Genomic DNA, 25,949 nt, shown 5'->3' on the forward strand with positions numbered 1-25,949 from the left:
CGTAGTATTAGTTGTTGACATTATTTGTAGGAGGTAGCGATGTGTTGTGCAATCATCCTCCAAAGCGTTGGTAAAATTGGTTGGGTACATTTAACCAACCAAAGAGGGACTCACAGTCTCGAATGTGCCAGGGAGGGGAGGGAGGGACCAGCACCGACGAGGGGTGACACGTGGACCAGAATTAGGGCTGGGGGTAGGGCAACTCGTCGTCGTTGCTCTGCCTCGTTCGGGGGTCCACAGCTCTCTCTCTCTTCCCTCGCATATGCTCTCGTCGTTCTTCGCTTTTGCGATTTCGCAGGCCTTCTCCTGCTCTCATGAAGGCAATTCCCAACTTCTTCTCTACCTTACCCTCGCTCGCTCACTTTCTCAGGTACGTTTCGATCCTCAGTTCCTAATTTTTCTTTACTCGTGCCTCGTGAAGTTCGTGCAAACACAGCGGCCAGGAGAAGCTAGTTCGCGGGAAAAGGGTTGCCAGGGACTTTGCGTTAGCGATCGGTTTTTTTGTTGTGTAGTTCCTGATGGCTGGAAATTCAATTCATCGAATTTTCATTAGCTTTATCTTTTTCGTTAGTGGAATTGCTTGCTGGAGTTCATGTTGAATTTGCCAGCTTGTGTATGTTTCAATGCTCAGGCGCGACCGATCGGGACTTGGTGTTTGATTCCGGGGTTTGAGTAGTTGCTTATTGTGAAATGTGCCCTGGGGTATTTTCGTGCCTATTACAGAGACATTCGTTGCAGTTTAACCTAGAAGAGTCTTGGGGGGTGAGTTGGATCTGGGGTTTGTTCATCAGTTGGAATGGGGAAGAATTAGCTTCGTGACTGCTCAATGTCTAGGTGAAATGTGTAGATAGGTAATTACTTAAACTTTGATGCACTCTTCTATGAGTCTTTTAGGCAGGGATCCAGTGTGTTTCTTTAACAGAAGTTTGACACTGATATTTGAGGGCGACCGATGTGTTCAGCGAAAATTTGACATGTCCGTTTTGTCAATGCCGTAATCGTATCGAAATAAGGATATTCAGAAATCATGAATTCGACGAACTGATCTGTCTCTGACTTTCTTACAAGCTATCTTATTTATCATTAGTGAGAGGACTGAATTATTCTCTAAGTCTTGTATAGATGCAACGACCATTTCTGTTTTTGGATTTGGTTGTTCGTATTGTTGTTTCATTACTTTACATGCTTCCGCTGATTTCACGTGACCCTCACAGAATTATCTGAGCGGTGAAGTCTTCGAGTATTCAAGAGCTACAGGGAATGAGATGAGATGGTGCATTACGCATTTCAAGCTGTGAACCGAGGTTACCATCTCATGGTGTGAGGGATTGGTAGTTGCTGGGGTTACTCGACATCTAAACATTGAGCTTGTTTGGCTTGGTAGCAGTTCCAGAGGTAGTAGAACATAGGTTTTGCTCACTAAAGGGAGCAGGTAATGCGAAGGGTGGGTTAGCAAGAGGGAGTAGTCATGAGTGCTGCAAGTAACCTTCTCAGGCGGAGAGGCTTGCGAGCTTTGACTTCTGGGTTGAAGCATCGTCAAAGGGAATTTAAGTATCAGGCTTGTGGAAGTCATCATGGTCTTCGCGACTTTGGAACTAGCGAGCACTTCACATCACCACGTTTTCCTCGTGCTCATATCCTGGTGCGTATTTTAATGGTTCATGCCGTTCGATAAAAGCGGGCAGTTAGATTTTGTCTATGATTTTCAAACAGACGTCTCATTGTCAACAGTTGGGAATCTATTTCTTTTTAAAGTATTTGACAGTATAGCAGGATTTAGAGCACATTACAGCGACCTTGTAGGTACCTTGTTAACGATATTTGAGACTTGAAAAGAAAAAGTGCTGCGCAGAAATGTATCGACCACTGTATTTGTAATTATATCTGGAGACAGATGATGGGGTTTCCACATGCTGGAATATTCCCCCCCCTTTGTTTTGTTTCTTTCTCGCACATTTAAAGGGTAGTTAACATGTAGTATCGATGCTTTGCGTTTAGTCCGGCATCCTTTAAACACCATAAATAATATCACTCGAGAGAGTAATTTTAGAAACTTATTTGATTCTTTTTGAAGAGTGTTTCTATGAGCGTCAAAAATTTGCTTTCGAAAGCGAGCTGCCGTTCAATCGAATAGACTTGTTTCGAAGCTGTTATCTTACTCTCGTTTTGCTTGCTCCAGGATCGAAAACCTCGTGGAGCAAGTTTTGCTCACAGGACATTTGCAACTGACACCGATAATGCTCCCATTCCTCCACAAGCATCAAGATGTATGTAATATTTCCTTCCGAGAGGATGTTTTCAATTGAGAGGCTCTGTTACTTTTCAATGCGTAGAGCAAATGCTTATAGAATTAAGAGTCTGAAGAATTCCAGGGCTGGACATGCTCATACTGTCTTCGTCTTGAGTCTGAGTGAGATTACTGAGGTTGAACATGAATCTTCTTCCGTTCTATATACAAAATAATTTGATGAAGTTTGAGAAGTGTGTTTTCAAATGACTTCGAAACACTCATGTCTTTCGAGGTTTCTTGACTTTTACACCACTCCCAATGCATTGTCCTGAGATTTTAACATATTTCTGTGACTTGATAGTCGGGACTGGGGTGAAGGTCACCGCAGTGGCAATCACCGTAGCAGCTTTGACATGGGCAGCTACACATTATACTTTGGACGTGAATCCCGAGCAGCTGCCGAAGTACGTGCCCCAGCCAACCAAAGAGGAGAAGCAGGGAGCGTCATTTGAATCAGTTGCCAAAGAAAGTCAGGCACCACAATCTCCTGTTGTTGATCATCAATCAGATGTTAAAGATTCGGAGGTGATGCCATCTACAAAGATAAAGCCTGAAGAGTCTAATGTGAGGTCTGAAGTGCCTGAGGAATCTAACGCTATGCTTCAGGTGATTACTCTTTCGACTTCCTTTGATTGACCGGCCTCTTGATTGTCTCTGTTTTCCTTCTTCTTCTTCTTTTCTTTTTTTTTTTTTTTTTTTTTTTTTTTCTCTCTTTTTTTTGAACCAAAGAGAGCGGTAGGGGCGGGAAAACCATATGTGTAGTCTTCTTCGTGCTTACAACAATATGTGCTTCAGGTGATCAAGGGGTTACCTCTTAATTTGCCAAAGGTCAATGAGGAACTTGAGCGCCAAAACCATGGAATTGTGGACTCTGAGTTTCAAATTAAGGAAATTGAGGATGTTGATTCTAGTCCTCAAACGTCTCTTGAGAATGACGGCTCACAAGGGTCCCAACAGTCCACTGAAGAGAGTTCAAATGCTGATATTGGGGATGATAATTCTATAAACATAGCTACTCACGAGTTAAAGGAAGGTGTTGAGCAGTCTCATCCTCGTAACTCTACCATTGAGGTTAGCGAAGATGTGTTACTGCCTCTTCCCTCTGCCTTCTCAATCGACGTCGTTACTGACGTAAAGGAAGAGGTCGGGCATCATCTTCATGACACTGCTGCCGATATAAACCTTGAAACTGCCCGTCCTGACGAATCTTCTGGTCAGCCAGATATTCCGGTTGATACGAGTGGGCAGCTTTTTGCTAATACTAACATAGAAGACCTAGATCCTGATGCCTTCAGGAAAGAGATGCAGGAAACGGCTAAGGGAGAAGATTTGAAGGAATTTTCTGAAAAGATGCTGTACAACCAAACAAGCGACGATAAAAATGAAAAAGAGGCAATCTCCTCTGCAGATGCTGTGGCTTCTGCGAATGATGTTCGGAATGTTGTTGCAGAGACTGTTGAGGCTGTGACTGGGCGCGCTCAGGTATTGTTTTAATTTTGTTATTAGGAGCTCCCTTAGAATATTCTGGTAAGTGTTCGAACAAGTAAATGTGAAGTATTGTGTAAATTGAAAGTGGGATTTCAAGTTAATGTCCACTTGAGTCTTCATGCTTCCCGATTATGAATTGCTTGGAGTTGTGGCAAATTTCCTCATGAAATGCTAGGGGTGAGGAGGTTTTTGGGATTGTTATGACGTCACGAAAGCGATGGGTGAATTTTATTGCTATGCTTTCGTTTCTTTGATTGGTTGTTTCACAATGTGTATGTCAGGTGGGATTGGAAGCCAATCAAGATGTTACGATTAAATCACTTCAGCCTGATATATCCGATGTCCCTGACGTTCTAGTTATTCCAGGGCTTCTTGAAGCATACTCTCTAGCAGATGAGAAAGTAAAAGAGGTACGTCAGTTACTCATCAAAGTAGATGACGACAAGGTATGCAGGTGCTACTTTTGATGGTTCCCTACTCATACATAGCTAGTTGCAACGAGTGGCAACATCCCAGATCAAGGAGATGGCGTATGTTCTTGGAGCTAACCTTCATGGGCTACATTGCAGGATGAACTCCAGGAGAACCCTACTCGGTGTTCTGTAGTGTTGTGCAAGATTCACCTAGAAGTTAGAGGTTGCTTTGTAGAGCTTTCCCCTTTTTTCTGGGTTGTTTCCTTTGTTGATGAAGTTGACAAGTGGTTGGAAAGTTAGGCGCAGAATATATGGAGCTGTTGTGGAGTAATTTATCCGGATTTCAATACTTCTTTGTTTCGATTTTTTTTGTATGCAGAGTGAAGAACCAAATGGTGAGGAATATGGATCAGATAAATCCTTTACTTATGCAGGAGCAATTGAGGAAGCAGAAAGGAGGCAGGCTGAAGCTGATGCCCAGTTTAGAGAGATGTTGTTAAGATTGGATGTAAGTTAAGATTCTTTAACACGCCTAGAGAGAGAGAGATGGTTCTGATTATATATGCGTTAAACGTAGCAATCGAACCGTTGGATTTTCGTAGGTGTGATGGAGTTAATTGAATTCAAGCTGATAAGAGGGTTACAAATTGGTTTTACTCTAGCAAATTTTCTTAAGCATATGTTATACCTTCATGCGTTTGTAACAAAGTGTACGTCACCATTTGCATGGAGGCATAAACTATGTCGTTTATGAGTGAAATGTGGACAATGTTTTTGCAGGAAGAATATCAGCAAGAGCTTAGGGAGGCTCGCAAACAGCAAGAATTGCAGGCTGAGTATGCTAACAAGCTTAAGAAGGTATGTTCCGTGTTCACCGTAACATAGTTTCGATTTTTCAACATATTTTGGAAGTTTCAGAGACTTTTGTAGAAATATAATCTTGTTTCGTAACATCGAATAGTATTCGAAGTGGGACATCCCAAGTCTGAGAATATTTACGTAAAAGTTAGTAAACTCATTTGTTTGTGTTCCTCATGATCACTTGTGTTAACGTCAACAGGACTTGAGCGTAGAAAAAGTGAGGTGGGAACAGGAAGCTAGAAAACAGTTGCAAGCTGCTGAAGAAAGGCTACGAAATGAACTAAAGCGCAAGGTATCCTTTTACTTTAAGAATATTGTAGGTAACCGTAGATCGAGCTTGGATTTCACTGTTACCAGTTAGGCTTCCATCGATATCTATATTTGGTGGATCGGATGTTTCAACGTGTTACTTTTTTTTCATGCTCTGGTAGAATTTAATATGCCACATATACAAATTCAAACATCATATTCTCTTTTGTTGACATGGTAAAATCTACAATTGGATTCCTTAAGATGTACCCTGTTTTAAGGATTTAGGTGTACTGTTGAATTCTTTAGTTTTTGAAAATCCTGACAGTCTGGATCTTGGTTTTGAACGATATAGGCATATACTTTCAGCACTGATGTTTGAGCACAACACAATTCGTAATAGATGTCATATTTATGTGCAGGACGAAGAAGTAAAAAGAGAGTTGGAAACGTTGGAACTTATTACGCAGGCTAGGGTTAATGCTGCTGTTGCATCGGAGAAGGCGATGCAGTTGAAAGACACAAAGGAGCTGCAGCTTCAGGTCCTTGTTTATTGATTACTCCCACCTATATCTTCCGAATGTCATGTAATAGGCCAGGTCGAACGTATGAACTTACAGGTTGTGAAATTTGTGTCAACTTGTATGATTCCTGCGCTGAAATATCTTATTATCAACGTATAAATATTCAATTATAGGATATTGGAGGATTGACTCTTGATCAGTTCTGTTTTATTTTGTTTTGTGTTATTGTTGTTTTTCTTTTCTTTTCTTTTCTGTTCTTTTTTTCTTTTTTCTTTTTTGGGGATATGGGGTTGGGATTGTTGTTAAAGGTGTGCTTGTTTTTTAGTGGGCATTTGAGTATTTTCTGTTGTAAATTTTTGTTGTTTCTCACATTTTTCGATCATATTGGCAGATTGAGGCTTTGCATAAGGCATACAATGCACAATCAGAAGGGGCGAGGGTCAGCCACACCACACATAAGCTTGCAATGGTACGGTTTCTTATGTTTTTTACAATCTAATACCACAACTTGAAGTGATTCATCCTTGAATAACCTCTTGAATGCATGGGGCATATTACTGATTTATATGTTAATTTTATGCAGGGGGCATTTGCTTTTAAAGATGCAATGACAAGGGGAGCACCGTTAGAAGAAGAGGTAGCGTTGATTAAGCAAGCAGCTGGTGGATATGATGAGCTCATCAACATTGCACTCCAATCTTTACCGGAGGATGCACTTACTAAAGGGACAAAGACCCTGCTCCAGTTAGAACGCGAGGTAAACTTGTTATATTTGAATGGGGTTGAATGTGGTATTTTACGATCTTGTAATATTATTCTAACAGTAGGACGGGTTATTCGAAGCACTTAGCGCTATGTTTAGATAAGGATTAAGCATGTAGCTGAGTTCTATGGTTGATAGAGTTAGTTTAGTGGGTCAGGACGATAAGAGAGCCTTGTTGTCCTAGTTTCTATTGTGGTGTTTCAGTTCTCTTGATTTTATGTGAAGTCTCTCACCTGAGTCTCATGTCAATTTGAGCTGATGCCGTTACCTGACGTTTTTTATCCTTGTCATATTCACTGCAGTTTTCCAACTTGCAAGGTCCCTTGAGGCAATTGTCTCTGATTCCTGATGGTCAGGGTGGACTTTTGACTCTTGCTGTAGCATCTGTCGCTGCAGCCATGAAGGTGATTATTACTTATATCTTTGTGACAATCATTTTGTATCTGGTTCTTGTAATACAAACCCTCAGGATGTAATGCCAACATGTGGATTTTCAGGTTCAGGAAGGTAGTGGACGTGAAGGAGTGGAATCTGTTATTGCTGCAGTAGAAGAGAGCCTTGCCAATGGTGAGCTGTCACAAGCTGCCAACATTCTCGAGCAAGGGGTCAAAGGATCAAGAGCCGAAGGTTTTATTTCAGATTGGGCAAGGAATGTACGATGCCGTGCTATAGCAGAGCAAACGTTGACACTTGTTCAGGCTCATGCTATTGCTACAGCTGCAGGTCTTGCGTGAAAGTACCCTAAATTTATTTAGTTGATTCAGCTAGCAAATTTGTTTGCAGCTGTACAAGAATTAGGCCTGTAGTGAGCATTTATGTTGCATAATTATCTTGTGGATATGATCCTTCGAGTTAAATGAAGGTAATACGAGAAGCTTTGCAGCATGTAGCGAAGCCGAGGCCCAGCACCTTCGTGTGTCATTTTCTCTTATTTTATGGCGCTGTTAATGGTCTTCCTGCCTTGCTGCATGTTTAGATCACTTTGTAGGGCTGGTTTGAAAATCCTCATGCGTAGTGGTTTTATCGTGATGTAGAACGGAACATGGTTTGTTTGTAAACACCGAGGATCTAGTCCATTTTACTTTCTTTCTCACATTCTTGGCAAGTGGTGTTTGTTGATTCGGAGATCTTAGCTACCAATCATGAGAACATTACGTTACACGATTCGTGAATTATTAGTGACAGTCTGTCTCAAGGTTAATATGTAAGGCTTACATGTCCCTGAAATTACGGATTGATACAAAGCCCGTCGGATCAATAGGCAGTCTCTTTGTTGCCCAAGGCACGCATACCTCAGTGGTGGTGGGGTCTGGGTTCAGTGAACATGTACAAGCTGACTTTCATTTGGGTTGCACTATTTCAACAGCGAACCCTTGAGCCAGAATGATTTTGAATTGTAGTGCTCTAAAGAATGCGAGAGCTCAAGCATGGGAAGGCAATACTGGGATCAGTTTGCATGGCGGCGATTTTGGTGTGGGAGGTTTATACGAAACTCATGCCCCAGAACAACCACTTCTTTGATTCGCCATCTCGTCATCACCTTTCAGGTCTGAATCTCTGGAGGAACGTGCCACAAACGTCATGGAAACCGTGCCTGTGGTGGACGCAGAGTGCAGAGCCTAGAATGGCTGAAGCGGGGAAGATGAATGGTTACATCATAATCGAATGCTCTGGGGGCTTGAACCAAATGCGACGAGACTTATGTAATGGTATTGGAATTGCGCGGTTGCTTAACGCCACTATCGTACTTCCGAGGTTCGAAACTTCTCCATACTGGAATGATACGAGCGGGTTTGGTGACATATTTGACGCTGATTTCTTTTTGGAAAGTGTCCATAGCTGGGTGGATGTTTTACGGGAGTTGCCCACAAATTTGTCTATGCGGCAACCAGTAGCCATCAATTGTCACAAAGTGGCAAGCCCGTTTGATTATGTTGAATCGCTACTGCCAAAGCTGTTGCAGCACACAGTCATTGTTCTTCGGCCATCTGCCAGCCAGAGGTCTGACCGTTACCCTGATTCTGCAAAGAGAGCGCGATGTCATGCTTGCTTTCGATCACTCCGGCTTGTGAGGCGTTTGCAAGAAACTGCAGACACTCTTCTTGAAAGACTTCCCCACCCTTTCGTGGTGCTCCACCTCCGGTTCGAGCCAGACATGATTGCGTACAGCCGCTGTCGTTACAACCTCTCAAGTGCATCCATGGCTTCCATAAACAGGGTCCGAGGGTTTCGGCAGGTATTTGGAGTAGCAGATGAGAAGTCTTGGAGAAAGAAAGGAAAGTGCCCGTTAACTCCGCAAGAGACAGCATTCATTCTCCAGGCTCTGAACATCCCTGCTTCCACACCTATCTACTTGGCTGCTGGATCAGGGTTACTTGAGCTTCACAAGCTCGCCTCCACCTACACCCAGTTATTTCAGAAGTCAGATTTCTTACATGCCGATCGTCTAAAGGCATTGAAAGGGAGCAGAAGAGCTGCTATTGACTGGTATGTTTCACTCCATGCTTATGCGTACATTGCAACATTTGTAGGGAATATGGACAAGATGGTAGTGTCAGACAGGGTGTTAGCAGGAAAGCATCGCAATCTGGTCCTGGACAGGCACATGTTTGCTGAAGCATATGGGCAGGGGATGTCAGAACAAGAGATCTCCAAGCTCATTTGGAAGAAGCATAGGCATCATGTGACAAGTGGTTATGGTTCACCCGTATCAGATTGCTTCTGTAGAACTTATTTGACTGCTTCTCTTCAAGAATGATCACAGAAAGTATGAGGAAAACCCAAGTGTGAGTTTCTTCACCATTCAGATTAACTCCAGTTTATTAAGCACCCAGTTGTGGAATGTAGAACTGATTCACCTAATTGTCGAAACAAGTGAGCCAACTCTGCCAGGAATGCATGTTCACTGAAAGCTGCGTTCCACAGATCATATTCTAACAGTGGAGGAGTCCCTTGTACCGGCCTAAACTGGCATGCTTCAGAATGGTGCCCCAAACTAAGTTTGAGCTTTCTTGAAGGTGACTTTGAAACATGACATTTAGTTTGTCAAGTTCCAAGGACTCGTTGAGGAGAGTTAACCTATGAGTGCAAGATTGTTGAAACAAAACTGATGAAAGTTAACCTTGTTGCCAAACACTGTTTGTTCTTCAGAACAGGAGAAGAAGAAGAAGAAGAAGGGAAATATATATATATATATATATATATAATATTGTATTTGAAATCTTGTAACTTTTTTTTCAAGGTTTTTGTTCTAACATCAAAATAATAAAGTACATTAACAATAATGTTGTCTCCCTGATGGGCACTTCAGAATAATTTTTTGGAGGTATGAAATTGGTGTCATTTCTTTCACATCTATCATTTAGTAGAATTGAAGTTGTGATGGATGAATTAGGTGGAAGTATGGAATTGACTCTTAATAAGGAATTGTCTCTTGAAGAACGTTATCTTGTCACGAAGGCTAAACTATAGATACAAGACAACATAACATGAGTTACATTCAAAATCTTAAAAAGCATTCATGAATGCTAGGACTACAATTCACTAATATTATGTATATTTTTTTAGTTGTAAAATTAATTTTTAATTTTTCAATCTTGTTCATCTATGGTACAAGACTTTTTTGCTGCAAATATGGATTTTTACAGAAATATTCTATTAAAACCAATTAAACTACCATTTCTTTATTAATGAAAGTTTGGATGCACATCCATAGAGCCATCTTATTGTACTCTAGCAAGACCAAACCTACTTTGCACTCTCATTGAAAATATATATATATATATATATATATTCAACTCTACTTTATGTAATTTCTTGTTGTGTTATACTTTATATATATATATATATATATATATATTTATATTTTATGTACTTTTATAATTATTATTTTGAAATATAGAATAGTTTTGTTAATATTAAACAATCAATGAGAAATACAAGCAATAAGATTTATAAAAGTACCACTTACACAATTGCAATTATTAATTATGAGAAGGTATTTTGGAGAGTCACAACTCCAAAAATTGTAGTGACATGAATTATATATATATATATATATATATATACACGTGCTTGTGTGTGTATATGTATTATTAGACACACACAGACAATGCCAGAGTGCTGCGGTAAAATGGCTAGGGCGGCGTGGGTGTGAGGTGCACAACAACACGGAAAGCATTCGATTGACGTGGGTATGTGTGTGTGTCCTGCAACACCTTCTCTGCGTCACCGCAGCACAGCATCACCGTCGTCGCCTCTGGCTTTCTCTCCATCCATTACTGAAGAACGAGGTCCTCGAGGACAACCAGCGTCGTAGTCAGAACAGGGATGATCGGCGCATGTGAGTTAGTCGCCCGCGATCTGATTCGGTACTTCGATATTGAATAGATTGGTGCACTTTGAAGTTGAGTTGATCGCGTAGAAACTTTTTTAGTTTTGATGTTGACCTCGATATGCTTCTACACGCGATTGCTGCTGCGTCGCATGTGAGTGTAGCGCCACGTCGCTGGTCGGGGACTTGCTGATGGCCTCCCCAGTGCAGTATCTGGGGCAGTCTGTACACACAAAGAGAGCTTATAGTGATGTGCTTTCCCTTTTCTACGACCTGGGTTGTTCAAACTTCTCGTGTCTTCGGTGATGGTGACAACGACTGCACCGTGGACGTCTGCATTGTACTTCATTTGTACACTGCCCATTCCGCCGCGTGATGCAAGACCTTATTTTATAGGAGCCCAAAATTTCGTAGAATTCAAGTCAAAGAAAGCTGGAACTGGGCCCAACGGCCATTCGTGTATCTCCTCAATGCCACGTAGAAGAGGAGCTCGGTTCAACAGTAAGGTTGCACATCTAGATCACACATTCTCGACACATGGCATCAATGGTTTCGGTGCAACCATCTGAGTGTTTGGCAGATGATGCGAAGAGCCACTAAGTTGCTTACTAAATGTGCGTCTGGTTTCGGAACCTAACCTTCCCTAGGATGCAGAATGCTTCTGAGATCAAATATCAGGAGAGTAGATGCTCCTGGATTACGAAGGAGTTGCTTCCTTGGAATTCTAAAACACAAGACTTACACACACATGTGTGTGTGTGTGTGTGTGTATGCATGTATGTATATATATATATATATATATATATATATGTCGCGTTTTTCTACATTCTAGCAACACTATATGCCTGGAAGTCACTGTGAAGGGTGCTGAAGGTGCTGAACCCTCTTAGTTAGCAACCTTGCCCAGTGGATGGAGCTCCTTCATATTGCATGAATCCATACACATCGACTTGTTTTTGTTTTTGTTTTTTTCAATATAAAACAGGCAATTCGAGTCGAAAGTATTCTCAAGGATTTTATATTATGTTACTCTCGTTGATGAGTTGATGTCGTAAAACTGGCAGAAAATATTGTTTCCTTCGAGAGTGAAATTCAGTATACAATCACGAGTAGCCCTCTAATCCTCTGGCACACTACTTTCCGAAGTTTTACTTTACAACTTTTGAATGTTACGAAGCGTTCAACTATTCAAGTCTAAGCTCTGACTCATGCTGAATCCTAATGCTATTGAGCAGTAATACAAGCCGTTGTTTTAGGTTCTGCACAGCTTTTCTCACGTCTCAGCGTAAAGCGCATTGGGAATTCGTACCAATTTGATGTTAAGAAACAATCCAAATTCCAATGGACCTTGCTTACCACTGACGGTGATATCCACCTTGCTTTATCAGACAAACAAAACTTCTACATGAAGGTGATGGTTCTGATCACGTTCCTTCTGCCCCTCCTCTTCAATCTGCCAGCTTTCTACTGATGTGCGTCGTGCGTGCTTTTGAACATGAGAGGGAAATTATAACAAACTGGTGGCTGTTATAGATGGTCCGTTTGTGTGAAATTCGCCCCCTTGGTGCATATGAAGCTACAGATGGTGTCCCAATCAATACTTGGGCTCCTACGGCAAGAGTATCGTTTGAGTCAGAGTCCTGGAAAATCGAGTGAGTCTAAAGCTGTGGACAGGAAACGCAGTTTCAGCAGTTTGTGGTCGAACGCTGAAAGCTACTGTTTACACACCGACTAAACTAAGTGTTTGTTGATAATTTTACATATCTCTCGGTAGCATATCATGCAGTGGCTGCCAGAATGGGCCCGCTGTTTGGCCCTTTGTCAACATGGAAAGGTTCTACTTACAAGAGCTGCTCGATTACGGTAGGCTTAAGACAAACAGATTTCAGCAAGACGAATGGAGTCTCCTTCCACCGTCTCTAATGCTGTTGAATCTGACCAGAAAAGAATTATTATCCAGGGCGGTGACATTACATCATGCTCATTTACTTACTCTGGGTGTCGCTGCATGCTCACACTCTAAAAAGTTAGTCTCATCATGTAAAAAAAGTTCATAGTCTCACATCCATATATATTCAAAAAAATTGCAGCAAAAGGTCTGGATCAAGTCAAAGACACGGCATCTACACAACAATGGTGAGTAAGAGGAGCTTGCAATGCATTGTTTTTGCGATTAATGAAACCCCCACACATCTAATGTGAGAATTCTACGCTGACTTTTGCACCGAAATTAACAAAGATCGATGAAAAGCTCCAGAGTTGATCTGTCAGGGATATAGTGAGAAAAACAAGGCGTGTGAAAATGGAATGTCATGGGTAGATCACACCTGCTGAATCAGTTCCCTGAGGTGTAAATGTGGTGTTTCATAGACATGAAACAGTTCATGATACAATTTAGGCATTACATATATATATATATATATATATATATATAATTTCTAAATATATAGTTACTATGTACGAACAATGTATGAAAAGGGACCATGTGAATTTCGATTTTGTCATCTAAAGCAAAAAAAGTACTGTTAATTTTACTGGGATAGTTGTACGATGTAATCATGCAAATTATTTGAACTGTACAGACTAATCTATCCATTTTATGTTATTTATTTCACCATATCAGAATGAAAATAATTATTTTGGGTAAAATTATCTTTGGATCACTATAGCATTTATGTTTCATAAACCAATATCCAATACCCACTTCTTTAATAAAAAATTCTTTTTATTCTCTTCTTTTTTCTTTTCTTTTTTCTGAAATAGTGGATTTTGATTTATTCAGATAACACAAAAAAATCTATCTAATATCAAAATCCAAAAGCACGAAACGTCAATTACATTTACTGGACTATTATCACTTCTCTTTTACAAATTTTAGTTCTTTTTTGTTGGGGTAAAATAAAGCAAATCAAAAGACCTATTACAAAATGCACTCGAACACTCCATCTTCACTTTGCACGAAGGAACATCAATCAATTTGATAACTCATGGGTTCTTCTTAAGCAAGTTATAGCATCTTTCATGTAATAAGTTCACTTGCATCCTTTTGACATTAAGCAGCATGATACAAAAGGACCACCCACTACTTTTTCAACTTGTGAGAGTGAAAATCCTACATATAAAATCGGAGATATCTGTATAAATGTATGTATCTATGTATGTATATAAAAGTAAATCAGAGCATCTCGAAAAGATCATGGTTCTTTTGGATGAACAAAGCAACATACAGAAGATGAAAGAAAGTATTATTGCATCCGATAATATCACAATTACACACAGTTCAACGCCACAGATGGCAGCAACCTTCAGCAAGTGGTGAAAAGTGGTGACCAAGTTGCACAAAGGCACAGGAGGCTCCATTCAAATTACCTGTAGCCTATAAGATTTGAGCTCATTGTTGGCGCTACCCAGACAGGAAAGCAACACAAGGCTCACCAATGACTCAGAGTGCACATCTGATAGAATCCTAAACTGTGTTGACTGACTTAGTTAATTCTGCACTGCAACAGACTTACGTGCCCGCAACGGCCTCCTTTGCTGCAAATCGAGACTTGTTATATGCATGATTTCGAAATGGTCTCTTCCAATCGTGTAAACTTACTCGGTCACAAATGGTATAATAATAAGGTGGTGGACGGAATAAGGGCCGAAAGTGTCTGTCTATTCCTCTAATTGTGGGCGAAGTCCCCGATGAAAAGAGCGGCAAAGCTGCAACCCAATGGAATTTTGAACTGACATGAGCTTCACCCTGCAGAGGGCATGCGTTTTTTAATAGACACATTGGAAACTCCAATGTTAAGTGGATTTTCTTAAAATGAAAAACTTGAAATGTGAGTTCTCTCAAACCAGCATCTGAACGGGAAGATTGGAGTATATTCAAACGTGTTAAGATTCAGAGTCCACTTCAGGTGCAGCTACCTTGGAGCATGGCCTGTGTCCCCAGCCTGCTACCCTGACTCAATGTACAACTTCCCCACTTAATTCTACACTACGCGTGCTAAGCAGTCCGCATTGGATTTTGGAAATTGTTGCAAACCCTAATCAAGAGATCAAGGGAAAGTCGTTACAAATCTGGTACACATACTCCTACTCTAGGACTGAGAGTTTGAATCCCATCCGTGAGTATTGACAAGGTGACCAACTGCATGGTCTAAGAAGAGTATTGTGACACACAACTCTGACTAGACCTGGCCGAGCAGAGAGATACAAGAATACAATCAAGTCCAATGACTATGTTGCAAGAATGCATGCATTACATGAGCCATTTTAAATAGATGCTACCGAGCACCACTAACAATTCTAAAGTATCCAAGAATCTTCCTTGACTCTAGGAGACGACAACTCCGGAAAGCAATCCAGATTAGATGTATAGCCAGTTGAGAAAGACCATTTATTCCTGCTTTTGCTGGAGAGTGACTTCAGACTTTCTCCTGTCCGAAGTACTTCTCTTGGAGTAGAACTTTATCAAACCGACCCAGAGCTTGTAAACCCACACCATGCTCCCGAAAATTGCAAATGCGATCTTGAACATCCAACAGCAGGCAAGCCATCTTGGCATGATCTTGTCTGCATGGCCTCCCAAATAGAACTTTCCAAGAACCCACGTCAAGTAAGGACCGAAGCCTCCCCTGACGACAGTGAAGAACAGTGTGAAAAAGGGAGACAGATTTGTGTAGATCTTCTTAGCTGTTGGAGAATCCTCCCGCGCCATCCGAGATAGCGTCCAGATGTTTTGGATTGGACTTGTGATCTCGCCAGCTGCTATCAAGCACATCACAGACATTGCCCCATGCTCTATGAAGTACCGACAAGATATCATGTAAGTCAATGTAGCGACATGGTGACCGATAAAGAGATAATCACCCGGATTAGTGATAACATAATTCACCAAGTCCACAATGAAGTATGCCATTGAATACTCCATTATTTTGTCCTGCATGTGGGTGTTGGGGGCATCCAACACCCATTTCTGGGAAAAGATTTGATGGCAGGACAGCACCGCCACTGCTGATCCATGTATCAAAGAAATTCCACAACTAGCTGCATCGTAACGGAGCTGCCCCTTATAGAGCTTGTGGACTACAAAGAGGTAGCCAATAAAATACACGGCGGTAAACAAGCACACTGATGCGATCAGCACCAGATTATCTGAAAGGAAAGCCATATGCATTGCAGTTTCACAGCGGCAGGCCACTCATAGAATGACGGAATCACATATAATGGTCCAGATGGTGAAGGGTATCCTAAAGGGATCTTCTGAAACGTTGTTCACCATCCACGGTTTGTAATTCTCAGCTGCTGTCTCCTTGCAATCATCGCCTGGAATCCGAAAATACCGGTACAATGATTTTTCTGCACCTTGATCAACAAAAAAAAAAGACATGGGCCATTTTGCGATATGAGATATAAAATTTACAGCCCATTAAGTATGCAGTGGTATGTTACATAGAACACAACGAAATAAATGAAAACATAATAAAATTGGGAAGGTTAAAATAAATAAGTAAATAAACCGCGACATATTAAAAACATGAGCCAAGGTTAACCTTCATGTCGATAAAACCCATCTAGGAGAAATAAAACCTCAGTGACCATCGACCGCGTATCAACAACGATGCCAGACAAGATAATGCGCAACGAAAACCACATCAAGAACGTAAGCTTGTGCTTGCAATCTATAAACAATGAAAATATCACTTCAGGCAATCTATCAGACAAACATTCTCCCACACATGTCCAGACGCTGAAACGTCAAGATCGAATCAAGTTGAAAAAGAAAGGTAAAATACTAAAGTACTCCCTAAGTGAAAAACCCACGCTTTAAAACCCTACTTGCAATTTGCTAAGGGAAGTGCCAAACTCCTAAAATCGCAATAAACTGCACTGGTGCGGACGAGTCGAACCACACGGAGTAGGCAAATGTAAACGGTGGCGTTCACCCTGCTTTAATAAAAAGAACCAACAATGCTTCTAAACGGAAAAGAAGGATACTGCGTTGGCAACACGCTTTCAGCATCCTTCTCGTCGGAAACGTGTTCTTTAAGAACAATAATTTGAGCAAAGTACATAATTGAACAGAAGGGAAAGTCAAGTACAAATCCGAGAAGACGCGATTCCCCATCCCTCAGAAAGATTGAGCTAACCCTCATTACAGAGTCCCAAACCCAATTACAAGATTGTCTCTCTGGAATTCCTTCTAAGGGAATTCCATGCACGTGCACATCAAAAACCTACTGACTGAAATCCCCTATGGAGACAATGATTCAAAACAACAAAATTCACCCCAAATTAAAGGAATGCAGCACCATTGTCACCGAAGCGCGTCCCACCAAAAAATTCAAAATCGCCAAGCTCCAATCCCCAACACACCACTTCAATAAAAAAGAACAAACAAACAAACAAAAGAAAAACCGCATGTTTCACCAAGACTCCACCACACTGAAGATGTAAAAGAAGAGTTTGAAGCACCAACCCAGCTTACGGAAACAAGCAACCTCTCAGCCAAACATTCACCGAATACACAATTCCAAGATCCACCGATCCATGATCGCGATCCGCAATTTCTGCACCATCATCATCGGACAGCCCCACAAATCGAAACCAACAAAAAAAACTCTTGTCCGAAATTCAACAACAAGACACCAGCAAAGAACTTACAATGAGCACGCGAAGAAGACTTCGGCGAGGTGATGGCGCTCCCCAGGAGCACCAACAACAACAACAAACAAACAAACAAATAAACGAAGAAGAAGAAGAAGAAGAGTGAGCAACAAAAAGCATCCCTACGCGAGATTCCTCAACTACCAGAGGGACGGGAAAGAAAAAGAAAAGGAACGTGTCTTTCCTTTTCCTTTCCCTTCATTTTCCTTTTCCTTTCCAGGGCAAATATTGGGACACCGATGCTCTCCCTCCCTGCGGGTGTGAAAGCGGTTAATATTCGGCACCGAATGCCCGGACGGTGTGGCAGCAGGATATTGATGACCCCCTGTCACCGCCGGCACTCACCACCGTGGCCAGGAAGGTACTACTACTACTACTACTCTCATTCATGACTCCCGGTATCATATTCCACATCCCCCCTTCCATCAATGGTGCTTTGACTCCGTGTTCCCAATGTTGGGAACTCTGTGATCCCAGAGTTCCTATCCTTTGCTGTCATTTCTGCCACGTGTCATGATTTTGTTGGATACAACTGGCTGCCCCAAAATGGGTGAAAAGCATTACAGTGAGTAAATGAATGGCATCCGGAGGTGTGATTGAACCCACTTTTAGAAAGCTACCCAGTTGATATAGCTTGAGGTGGGATAGATCTGAAGTGGCTCTCTTTATTTTAAAGTAGTCAAATATATGTATATTTGTATATTTGTATATATGTGTTATACGTAGAGGTTGAGATTTGTTATATGATTCACCATTGCATATATATCTACATGGGTAACATGGGTTAAATTTACAAGTTCGAATTTGATAAATGTATCTTTTGTTTTGTTATTTTTTTCTTTCTTTTACCCATTATCATGTTCGTATTAATATGTATCTTCTGTCTTGCTACGTACTGCTTTCAATTACTTGATCTACTTAAGCTTTGCACATATATATACATATATATATATATATATATATCCTCTGGAAAATTTCACAAACACTTGTAGTGTTTAAAAATCTCATTGTTGTCACTCAATAATTAAATTACATATGATTTATTTTGGATCTACATTAGGTTGCACAAACTTGGTTGAAGGCTATGGTTTCAGTGCAGTCCTCTTTGACTTGACAAAAATGACTTGCTTTCAAGTGGATAGTTATAGACGTGTTATTATTCTCTAAATTGATATCAAATATGGTTTTTGATATATATATATATAGATATTTTGGACAGCTTCTTGTGGACTATTCAATAAATTATGTTGTAATGCACATAAAAACAGATTTCTTGTGGTGGTTGAGATAGTTAGTAATGGATGGCCTTCGAATACTTTGAAAAATAAGTGTGGGTATGAATTCTTTTTCTTGAAGCCAATGCCAACTCCTTTTACATGCTTAAGGAAAAATATAATCTAACCCCTTCATGGTTGATATAATATTGTTTCCTTTTGAAGTAAAAAATATACAAACATACAAATAATTCAGTTTTATGTTTCACTTTTTTTTCTCTTCTATTATTCTTAAAATTATTATTACTTACAAGAGTATTCAATCTATCTTTAAAAAAAGAATGTCATTTAATATCATGGTAAAAATTATAATAAATCATTGCATTCTAAAATATAACATATCAAAAACTCTTTTAAATTACAAAAATCATGTATTTAACTTTAAGGAAGGTTTTTTCTTTTCTATTTCTTTTTTTTCTTTTTTTTTTCTTTTTTGTACACACATCATTCCTTTAACAAAGATTTTTACACAAACTTATGTGAAATTTAAACTGGTTCCATTACTATAGTTGAAATTCTCAAAGTCACAAGCTAGGTTTTATCTAAATCTTCCTGAATAATGTCCGGAAATTTACCATTTTGGAAAAACTTTAAGTATTATTAGTCCACAATCACTATGCAGCATGAAATTTTTGTGATCGCATTTTTTTTTTTTTTTTTTTTTTTTTTTTTGCCATCCTTAATAACTTCAGCAATTCTGGAGTGGAGCGCAATAGTATTTGAGAACATCTGTATCTTTTGCAATAAAGAACTGAATTTTTTAAAAATCTAGCAGCTCTTGACGGACAACAGTTGAAAAATGGCAGAACGTCCATGTTTATGTCGTAGATAATGCAATACCTCTTCTTGTAATATATTGACGTGTAAAAAATATTATTTGTTATCAGTAGTGTATTACATTGAATTACTTAACACTAATATCTACATTTTAGAGAACGTCTTCTACAACTATTCTAACTGAAAATTTTGATATGTTATTTGTTCATTTAAAATCGTACTATCAAGATTCATTTTTGAATCCTAAAATTTTCTATATAAATAGTTGTTTGTTTGTTTTTATTTTTTGTGAAATTTCAAAGTGATGACGCATTATTATTGCAATTATCAGTATTATTATTACTATTATTATTATTATTATTATTTATTGACATTACATAATATATATTTTATTTCAACATAGTTTCCTTCTTTGAGCAATGGGTGTCGCAAAGACTGTTTGTGATCATTTCAAAGTCATATATATAATATATATATATTACTTTTGAAGTTATTTATTTGTGTATTTATTTTCTGAAAGTAACATTTGATATCAGTATTTTGCGGTTATAATAATAGTCCAAAAAATTAACATAAATTAATAATGCTGTATGTACATGTATTGACCTTAATCAATAAATTATATATAAAAAATATTTTTTCAACAGAACATAATGATTGAATAGGTGTAAATAGTATATGATATAAGTAAAATTGTAAAAACTACAAACATGGTGGTACACTTTCACTCACTAACATATTGTCAGGATTTGTTTAAAAACCAATTAATGATGTACAGCGTTCTCAAGCATGATTGCACTCAATTTCGTACTAAAAGATAGCTACCTCCTGCACTGGGATATTTCCTTTTTATTTATTTTTCCTACATAGTTCTTAAAGGAGTGTCATGTGTTTGAACTCCTTCTACATGAACAACGAAAAACTTAGATAACCATGAAAACAACATACAATAATGATGGTCTTATTCAATCAATCTTCTGCATTTTGCATTTCGAATTCAAATTCAATAAAATAAGAGAGGAATGAACATGGCACAGAGGATGCTAGAAAAAAGGCATTATTCACAGGATTGGCACTCCTGAATGCAGTAAGTAAGAAACAATCAAATTTATGAATATGACAATACCACTACTACAATTCTACTACAATACTACCACCACCCAATTCCCCAGATTGGAAAATTCACTTCACATTGTAGTAACAACAACAACAACATTAACAACAACACAGCCATGCTTCCTTCCTTCCCTTCACCTTCTAGCAACACAAACCCCCATTCTTCCATTCCATACCCAGCTCCCATTCATTCTCCCCCCCCCCCGCCATAGAGGGAAAAGTAGAAGTAAAGGAAAGCAGAGAGAGAGAGAGAGTTGACGGAGCGAAACCTAGAATGGCGAGGGAGGGTAAGTCTTCGGGTGACGTGGAGGGAAGGAAGAAGTGCCCCCCGCCCACGTTGTTACTTACAACTCGGTCAACCGGAAATATTCGGACCCACTCGGGCACACACACCCCCCTGCCCCCTCTGCCCCACCTGCCCAGCCCATCCGGCCCGGCTAAGCCCAGTCCAGCCCAGGCCCAGCTGTGGTGGTGGTGCAGCAAGGAGGGGGAGGAGGAGGAGGAGCGCCGTTGCTGTTTCTTCTTCTTCTTTTATTATTATTATTATTAATTTTGTTGGGTTCTTCTTTTTCTGCGTGCCTGCGTGCCTTTCCCTGCTTGCGACGTCGTTGCCACCTGCGCGCTTGCGTGCTTGCTTGCTTTTCCCACTGCACATTTGGGTTCGCCACAGCTGCTGTTATGTTGTGTGGTGTGGTGTAGTGTGGTGTAGTGTGGTGTGTTGGGTTGGGTTGTGTTGGCTGCTTGTTTTGCACCTCGCCCTATCCCTCCCTCGCTATGGAAAGGCCTGCTGCTCAGGCTTTTCGATACGCCTCGTCCTTCGCCGTCTTCTTCTTCTTCTTCTCACTCACCTTGGGCATTCCCACCACCGCCTCTTCATCTTCTTCCTGCTGCACTCAGCTCTAGCAGCACCCACCATCCCTTTGTACCACGTCTCTCTGCCCCTGCAACTGACATACCCACTTGTCCTGAACTTGAGCCTTCTTCGCCGCATGGCGAGATTGGGTTTTGTTTGTTGAGCGTGACGTGTTTCACTGATGTCAGTGGTCTCGTAGTTGCAGAGAGCGGTTTGCCAATTGTGGTTGAGGTTTGGGGTTTCGGAGGGTGGAGTTTGGATAGAGATCTTGTGGAGGGATAGAGGTAGGAGCAGGGGATTGGTTGGTTGGTTTGTGCTGAGGTTGAGAGCCAGCGAGGGATCCAGTCGGCAAGGATGCCCAGGTTTTTGTGGGCGTTCGTGCTGCGCAGACCGAGATCTTGTGTTGTTGTTCGTAGAAAAGCGGATTGCGGGGAGGAAGTGCTGTTTGTAAGCCAATGCGTTTTGAAGGAGAGAAAGTGAAGGATGAGTGTGGAGGTTAGAATTTAGGGAAGAGAGGGAGCTTGTGACCTTAGGCGGTATATTGTGTGGGGGGACGATTGCAGTGAATGACCTTTTGGTCGTTTCTTGCGAGAATGTGATACGGGACTTGTTGGGGAAGGAAGTGGACACGGTGAAGAAGAAAGGAGAGGAAATGGCTGTCCTCGACGGGGAAGCTCGTGTGCTGTTGACAGCGCAGCACATTATAAAAGCCCTAGGCACGTCGGATGCCATGACGGATGATATGATATCTGTGCTTACCAAGTTCGATCACAGGTTTAGGGACATGAATGATAAGAATTTGGATCGGAGGTCGGATGCTTCCACTTCCGGGAAGTCTCCAAAAGGGGAGGATTCGGACCCGGATTTTTATGATTCGCCACAAGGGCCTCGGGAAAGATTCAGGGCCAGGAAGGGGACCAATTCTGTGTTGGATTCTGTGTGGCAGGTCATTAATCACTGGGACATGGGACATGGGGCATGTGAGGGGGAAGGTTACAGGTGGATTTTTGAGAGTAACGTTAAAGAGATACAGGAGTATCTCAATGCCGTTGATACGGTTTTGACTGAACTCGAGAATATGAAAATTCATAACCGTGATCCGAAGCTGCTTGAAGAAGCTCAGTATCTGCTCCAGCTGGCCATGGAGAGATTGGAGGAAGAACTGCGTCATGTTTTGGAAATGTACACCGGGTTCGTGGACTCTGACGAACTGCTGGGTTCTTTTTCCGCAGCCTCGTTGAGGGTGCCTCCAGAAGAAGACGATGATGAAGAGGAGCCGGACATTGCCACTCCTCGAGGTGGTCAGTTGGAGAGATCCCAAAGTAGGGCAGTTGCTTTGATGCCGGATCAAGCGGCAGAAGACGTTATTGCCATTGTTACCCGCTTAATCGCCGGCGGGTTTAAGAAGGAGTGTGTGCAGGTCTATATTAGCTCCCGGAAGGTCGTGCTGGAGAACAATTTGTTAGCCTTGGGGGTGGAGAGGGTGAGCATAGATGAGGTGCAGAAGATGCCTTGGGAACTGCAGGAGGAGAAGATCAAAAATTGGAATCAAGCTATGAAGATTGGAGTGACGATGCTGTTTGCGAGCGAAAAGCAACTGTGTGATCAGGTACACTGATTGTTCTTTTACAGGCCTTCTTCTAATGGCTTCTATTCCTTTTATCGGTAGTATTGAACAGTAATTACTTGTGTCTGTGAATCTATTTTTCTTCGGGTATGGCGAGAGAAATAAGGGGTCCGTTGTCAAGCTGATGTCCATCTCTTGGATTTTTCTCGTTTTTTAGAACAGGTCATAGATAGGTCTCGGCCTGTAATGCATGCCCACTGTAGAACCTTGTCATTTCAGTGAGTCTGTCCACTGAGCGATTTCGGTGGATTGTATTTCGTGCCATCTCCTTCACTGCTTCGAGTGGACAGTTTAGTCCGGGTAGTATCTAATAACTTTGGTCTTGATAGTTTTCGTGTAACCTCGACCTTTACTAACGGATGTATCCTCTCATTGCCTGCGTGATTCTGATTGGTTGGGTTCTCAAGATTTACGTTTTCGTTTGAAGAGCATCCTGACAGATTGTCTCACGTCCCTTTTCTTTTCTTTTCGGCAGTAGATTGTTGGATATCCATACCATTAGTAACCTAGTTCCTGACTTAAGTCTTTGTCACGCTTCGTACAGCGTTGCCTTCGTAGTACAGGGATTTCTATCGAGCTCAAACTATAACCTTGTCCAATAAATCTCATTCATTTAAAACCCTTAGGTTAAAAAAATGTGGTAAGATAGTACAGACGTACTTTGAAGCCCGTCCTAATTCTTCAGCAGTTTAATTTTCTACACATGCTAGTTGAACAAAGTATTGTACATCTTTTGAGGCCGTAATTGCAGCTTAGTTGCTATTCATCTGTCTTTTACAGAACTTACATGCTGACGTTTATGTGCAATTTCAAACGCTAGTTTTTTTTGTTTTTTTTGTTTTTTTTGTTTTTTCTTTCTTCTTTCTTCTTCTTTTTATCTTGATGTGCATTTAACGTGAAAAATCGTTTCATATTCTCATTCTGCTGCTATATGATTTAGGTTTTTGCGCCTCCTCTGAACGACATCTGCTTCAACGATTTTGCTAAATCTGCTATGATGCACCTCCTCAGTTTCGGGGAAGCCATCGCCATAGGCCGGAGGTCACCCGAGAAGCTGTTCAAGGTACTCGACATGTATGAAACACTGCGAGAACTTATTCCAGAACTGGAGGTTATTTTTTCTGGGAAATCTGGTTTAAGTGTTAGGTCTGAAGCGAGTGGAATCCTTTTCCGCCTCGGAGAGGCGATAAGAGGGACAATTTCAGAGTTTGAGAATGCCATTCAACGACACAGTTCCAAGGTGCCAGTGACGGGAGGTGCAGTCCATCCACTTACTCGCTACGTAATGAACTATATCAAATTGGCGTGTGAGTATAGTGATACGTTGAAGCAGGTCTATGTTGAAAGGGATAATTCAGAGGCTTCAGAAAGATCTGTTCTATCACCGGACAAGAGGGATGATAGATTCAGCAGGGATGAATGCTCAACGTTAGCAAGCTTGATAGGCCGCCTGGCTCGGGCCCTTCAGAACAACTTGGACGGGAAAGCCAAGATGTACAAGGACCTTGCTTTGACGCACCTATTCCTCATGAACAACATTCACTACGTAGTGCAAAAAGTGAAAGGTTCAGAGGTCAGAGCGCTGCTCGGAGACATTTGGGTGAGGAGGCATGTCGGTATGGTGAGGCAATATGCAGCCAGCTATCAAAGGGCTGCATGGGGCAAAGTTTTGGCTTGCCTGAGGGACGAAGGGTTGCATAAGGACCAAGGCAACAAAGGTGTCTCATCGGTGTCCATTTCTCGTCAGACTCTTAAAGACAGGTTCAAGAATTTCAACAACATATTCGATGAGGCTCACAAAGCGCAGTCGCAGTGGGTGGTAGTGGATCCCGGCCTTCGGGACGAGTTACGCATCTTCATTGCTGACAAGTTACTGCCGGCTTACCGTGCCTTCCTGGGTCGTTACGGGCACCACATCGAGACAGGAAGGCATCCGGACAAGTATATTAAGTACACGGTGGAGGAGCTTGAGGCGGCCATTGGTGACTTCTTCACAGGAAGCAATGGCTCAATGGGTTCCTCTTTGAGGAGGAGATCTTTCTCCTTGCATTCGGGACAATAACCTTGGCTAGCAATGGGTATACGTGTGTACAGAAGAGAGTATGTTTTTGCCGACTTTCGTCCACAACAGTCTTAGTGTATACTGTATTTCGACTATACAAAAAACTTCAAAGTTACCCACACACTTTTCTGCCCTGAAACATAGGCACTGTATATTTTTATTTTTAGACGGATAGATGATGGTCATGTAGAATGTTGTCTTTGTCTCCACAAGCAGGAGGCCTCCTAGTTAGAGTAAATGAAAACGACTGGAGAAGAAAAGAAAAGAAGAGGGAGAAAAAAAAAAAAAAAAAAAAAAAAAAAAAAAGGAGAAGAAAAGAAAAATCAAGTTCGATATACGATTATGATGTTTCATGTGTGTTTATTTTTTATTTTTTATTTTTTTATAATTCCTTCTTATCCATTGTTCTCTTATTAACTTTCAAGGTTATCTCAGCTGTTTTGAAATGGATTCGTGGGTTGTTTCTGCCACACCCTCTGCTTCGCAGTATATCCTCTTACCCACCAGACGGATAGGATCGAACATGCCAGCTTTCCTTAGAAAGTTGGTAGTTGTTTAGATTTTTTCTATTTTTGACGCGGGACGCAGGGCCACTTCATGAAATTCACAGAATAATGAGGTAAAAGATCCATCATATATATTTATTTATATATTTATAT

At 41.0% G+C, this 25,949-nt stretch overlaps 4 protein-coding genes across 10 annotated transcripts; 3 read left to right on the forward strand and 1 right to left on the reverse strand.

Moving 5' to 3' along the window:
• The first annotated feature begins 229 nt into the window (after nt 1-229).
• On the forward strand, nt 230-7,519 carry LOC112280180 (MICOS complex subunit MIC60, mitochondrial). Of its 2 annotated transcripts, none has more exons than XM_024515351.2 (14): nt 230-370; nt 1,215-1,642; nt 2,180-2,267; nt 2,592-2,896; nt 3,086-3,772; nt 4,060-4,188; nt 4,571-4,699; nt 4,972-5,049; nt 5,252-5,344; nt 5,724-5,843; nt 6,217-6,294; nt 6,409-6,582; nt 6,891-6,992; nt 7,086-7,519. In XM_024515351.2, the coding sequence occupies exons 2-14, from the start codon at nt 1,469-1,471 to the stop codon at nt 7,320-7,322; spliced, it is 2,394 nt and encodes a 797-aa protein (XP_024371119.1). In that variant the 5' UTR covers nt 230-370; nt 1,215-1,468; the 3' UTR covers nt 7,323-7,519. The 2 variants fall into 2 exon arrangements, with proteins under 2 accessions (XP_024371119.1, XP_073388963.1); XM_073532862.1 differs by having other exon boundaries at nt 3,599-3,772.
• A 339-nt stretch (nt 7,520-7,858) lies between these two features.
• On the forward strand, nt 7,859-10,182 carry LOC112280181 (O-fucosyltransferase 13). 4 transcript variants are annotated; one of them, XM_073532864.2, is made up of 2 exons: nt 7,859-9,075; nt 9,983-10,182. In XM_073532864.2, the coding sequence occupies exons 1-2, from the start codon at nt 8,000-8,002 to the stop codon at nt 10,005-10,007; spliced, it is 1,101 nt and encodes a 366-aa protein (XP_073388965.1). In that variant the 5' UTR covers nt 7,859-7,999; the 3' UTR covers nt 10,008-10,182. The 4 variants fall into 4 exon arrangements, with proteins under 4 accessions (XP_073388965.1, XP_024371121.1, XP_024371122.1 ...); XM_024515353.2 differs by lacking the exon at nt 9,983-10,182 and adding an exon at nt 9,218-9,425; XM_024515354.2 differs by lacking the exon at nt 9,983-10,182 and adding an exon at nt 9,228-9,368.
• Nucleotides 10,183-14,774: 4,592 nt separating this feature from the next.
• LOC112280494 (TLC domain-containing protein At5g14285) lies at nt 14,775-17,640 on the reverse strand. 3 transcript variants are annotated; one of them, XM_024516041.3, is made up of 2 exons: nt 17,579-17,640; nt 14,775-16,273 (listed from the first exon to the last, which is right to left on the reverse strand). In XM_024516041.3, the coding sequence occupies exon 2, from the start codon at nt 16,089-16,091 to the stop codon at nt 15,312-15,314; it is 780 nt and encodes a 259-aa protein (XP_024371809.1). In that variant the 5' UTR covers nt 16,092-16,273; nt 17,579-17,640; the 3' UTR covers nt 14,775-15,311. The 3 variants fall into 3 exon arrangements, with proteins under 3 accessions (XP_024371809.1, XP_024371808.1, XP_024371810.1); XM_024516040.3 differs by having other exon boundaries at nt 14,775-16,279; XM_024516042.3 differs by having other exon boundaries at nt 17,394-17,640.
• Nucleotides 17,641-21,337: 3,697 nt separating this feature from the next.
• LOC112279416 (exocyst complex component EXO70A1) lies at nt 21,338-25,688 on the forward strand. Its single transcript, XM_024513829.3, has 2 exons — nt 21,338-23,210; nt 24,169-25,688. Exons 1-2 carry the CDS (start codon nt 22,254-22,256, stop codon nt 25,288-25,290), a joined length of 2,079 nt encoding a protein of 692 aa, XP_024369597.1. The 5' UTR covers nt 21,338-22,253; the 3' UTR covers nt 25,291-25,688.
• The last annotated feature ends 261 nt before the right edge of the window (nt 25,689-25,949 follow it).

The sequence above is a fragment of the Physcomitrium patens genome, chromosome 3 (genome assembly GCF_059467195.1).
Source record: "Physcomitrium patens ecotype Gransden chromosome 3, ASM5946719v1, whole genome shotgun sequence".
Lineage (NCBI taxonomy): Eukaryota > Viridiplantae > Streptophyta > Bryopsida > Funariales > Funariaceae > Physcomitrium > Physcomitrium patens.

What these genes read in the sequence shown, in the direction of transcription:
- LOC112280180 (XM_024515351.2), top strand. Translation starts at nt 1,469, where the DNA reads ATGAGTGCTGCAAGTAACCTTCTCAGGCGGAGAGGCTTGCGAGCTTTG. An exon ending in CAAAGGAGCTGCAGCTTCAG is followed by an intron (nt 5,844 to 6,216) that starts GTCCTTGTTTAT and finishes TCATATTGGCAG; the next exon opens with ATTGAGGCTTTGCATAAGGC. An exon ending in CCACACATAAGCTTGCAATG is followed by an intron (nt 6,295 to 6,408) that starts GTACGGTTTCTT and finishes AATTTTATGCAG; the next exon opens with GGGGCATTTGCTTTTAAAGA.
- LOC112280181 (XM_024515352.3), top strand. Translation starts at nt 8,000, where the DNA reads ATGCGAGAGCTCAAGCATGGGAAGGCAATACTGGGATCAGTTTGCATG.
- LOC112280494 (XM_024516041.3), bottom strand. Translation starts at nt 16,091, where the DNA reads ATGCATATGGCTTTCCTTTCAGATAATCTGGTGCTGATCGCATCAGTG.
- LOC112279416 (XM_024513829.3), top strand. Translation starts at nt 22,254, where the DNA reads ATGGCTGTCCTCGACGGGGAAGCTCGTGTGCTGTTGACAGCGCAGCAC. An exon ending in AAAAGCAACTGTGTGATCAG is followed by an intron (nt 23,211 to 24,168) that starts GTACACTGATTG and finishes TATATGATTTAG; the next exon opens with GTTTTTGCGCCTCCTCTGAA.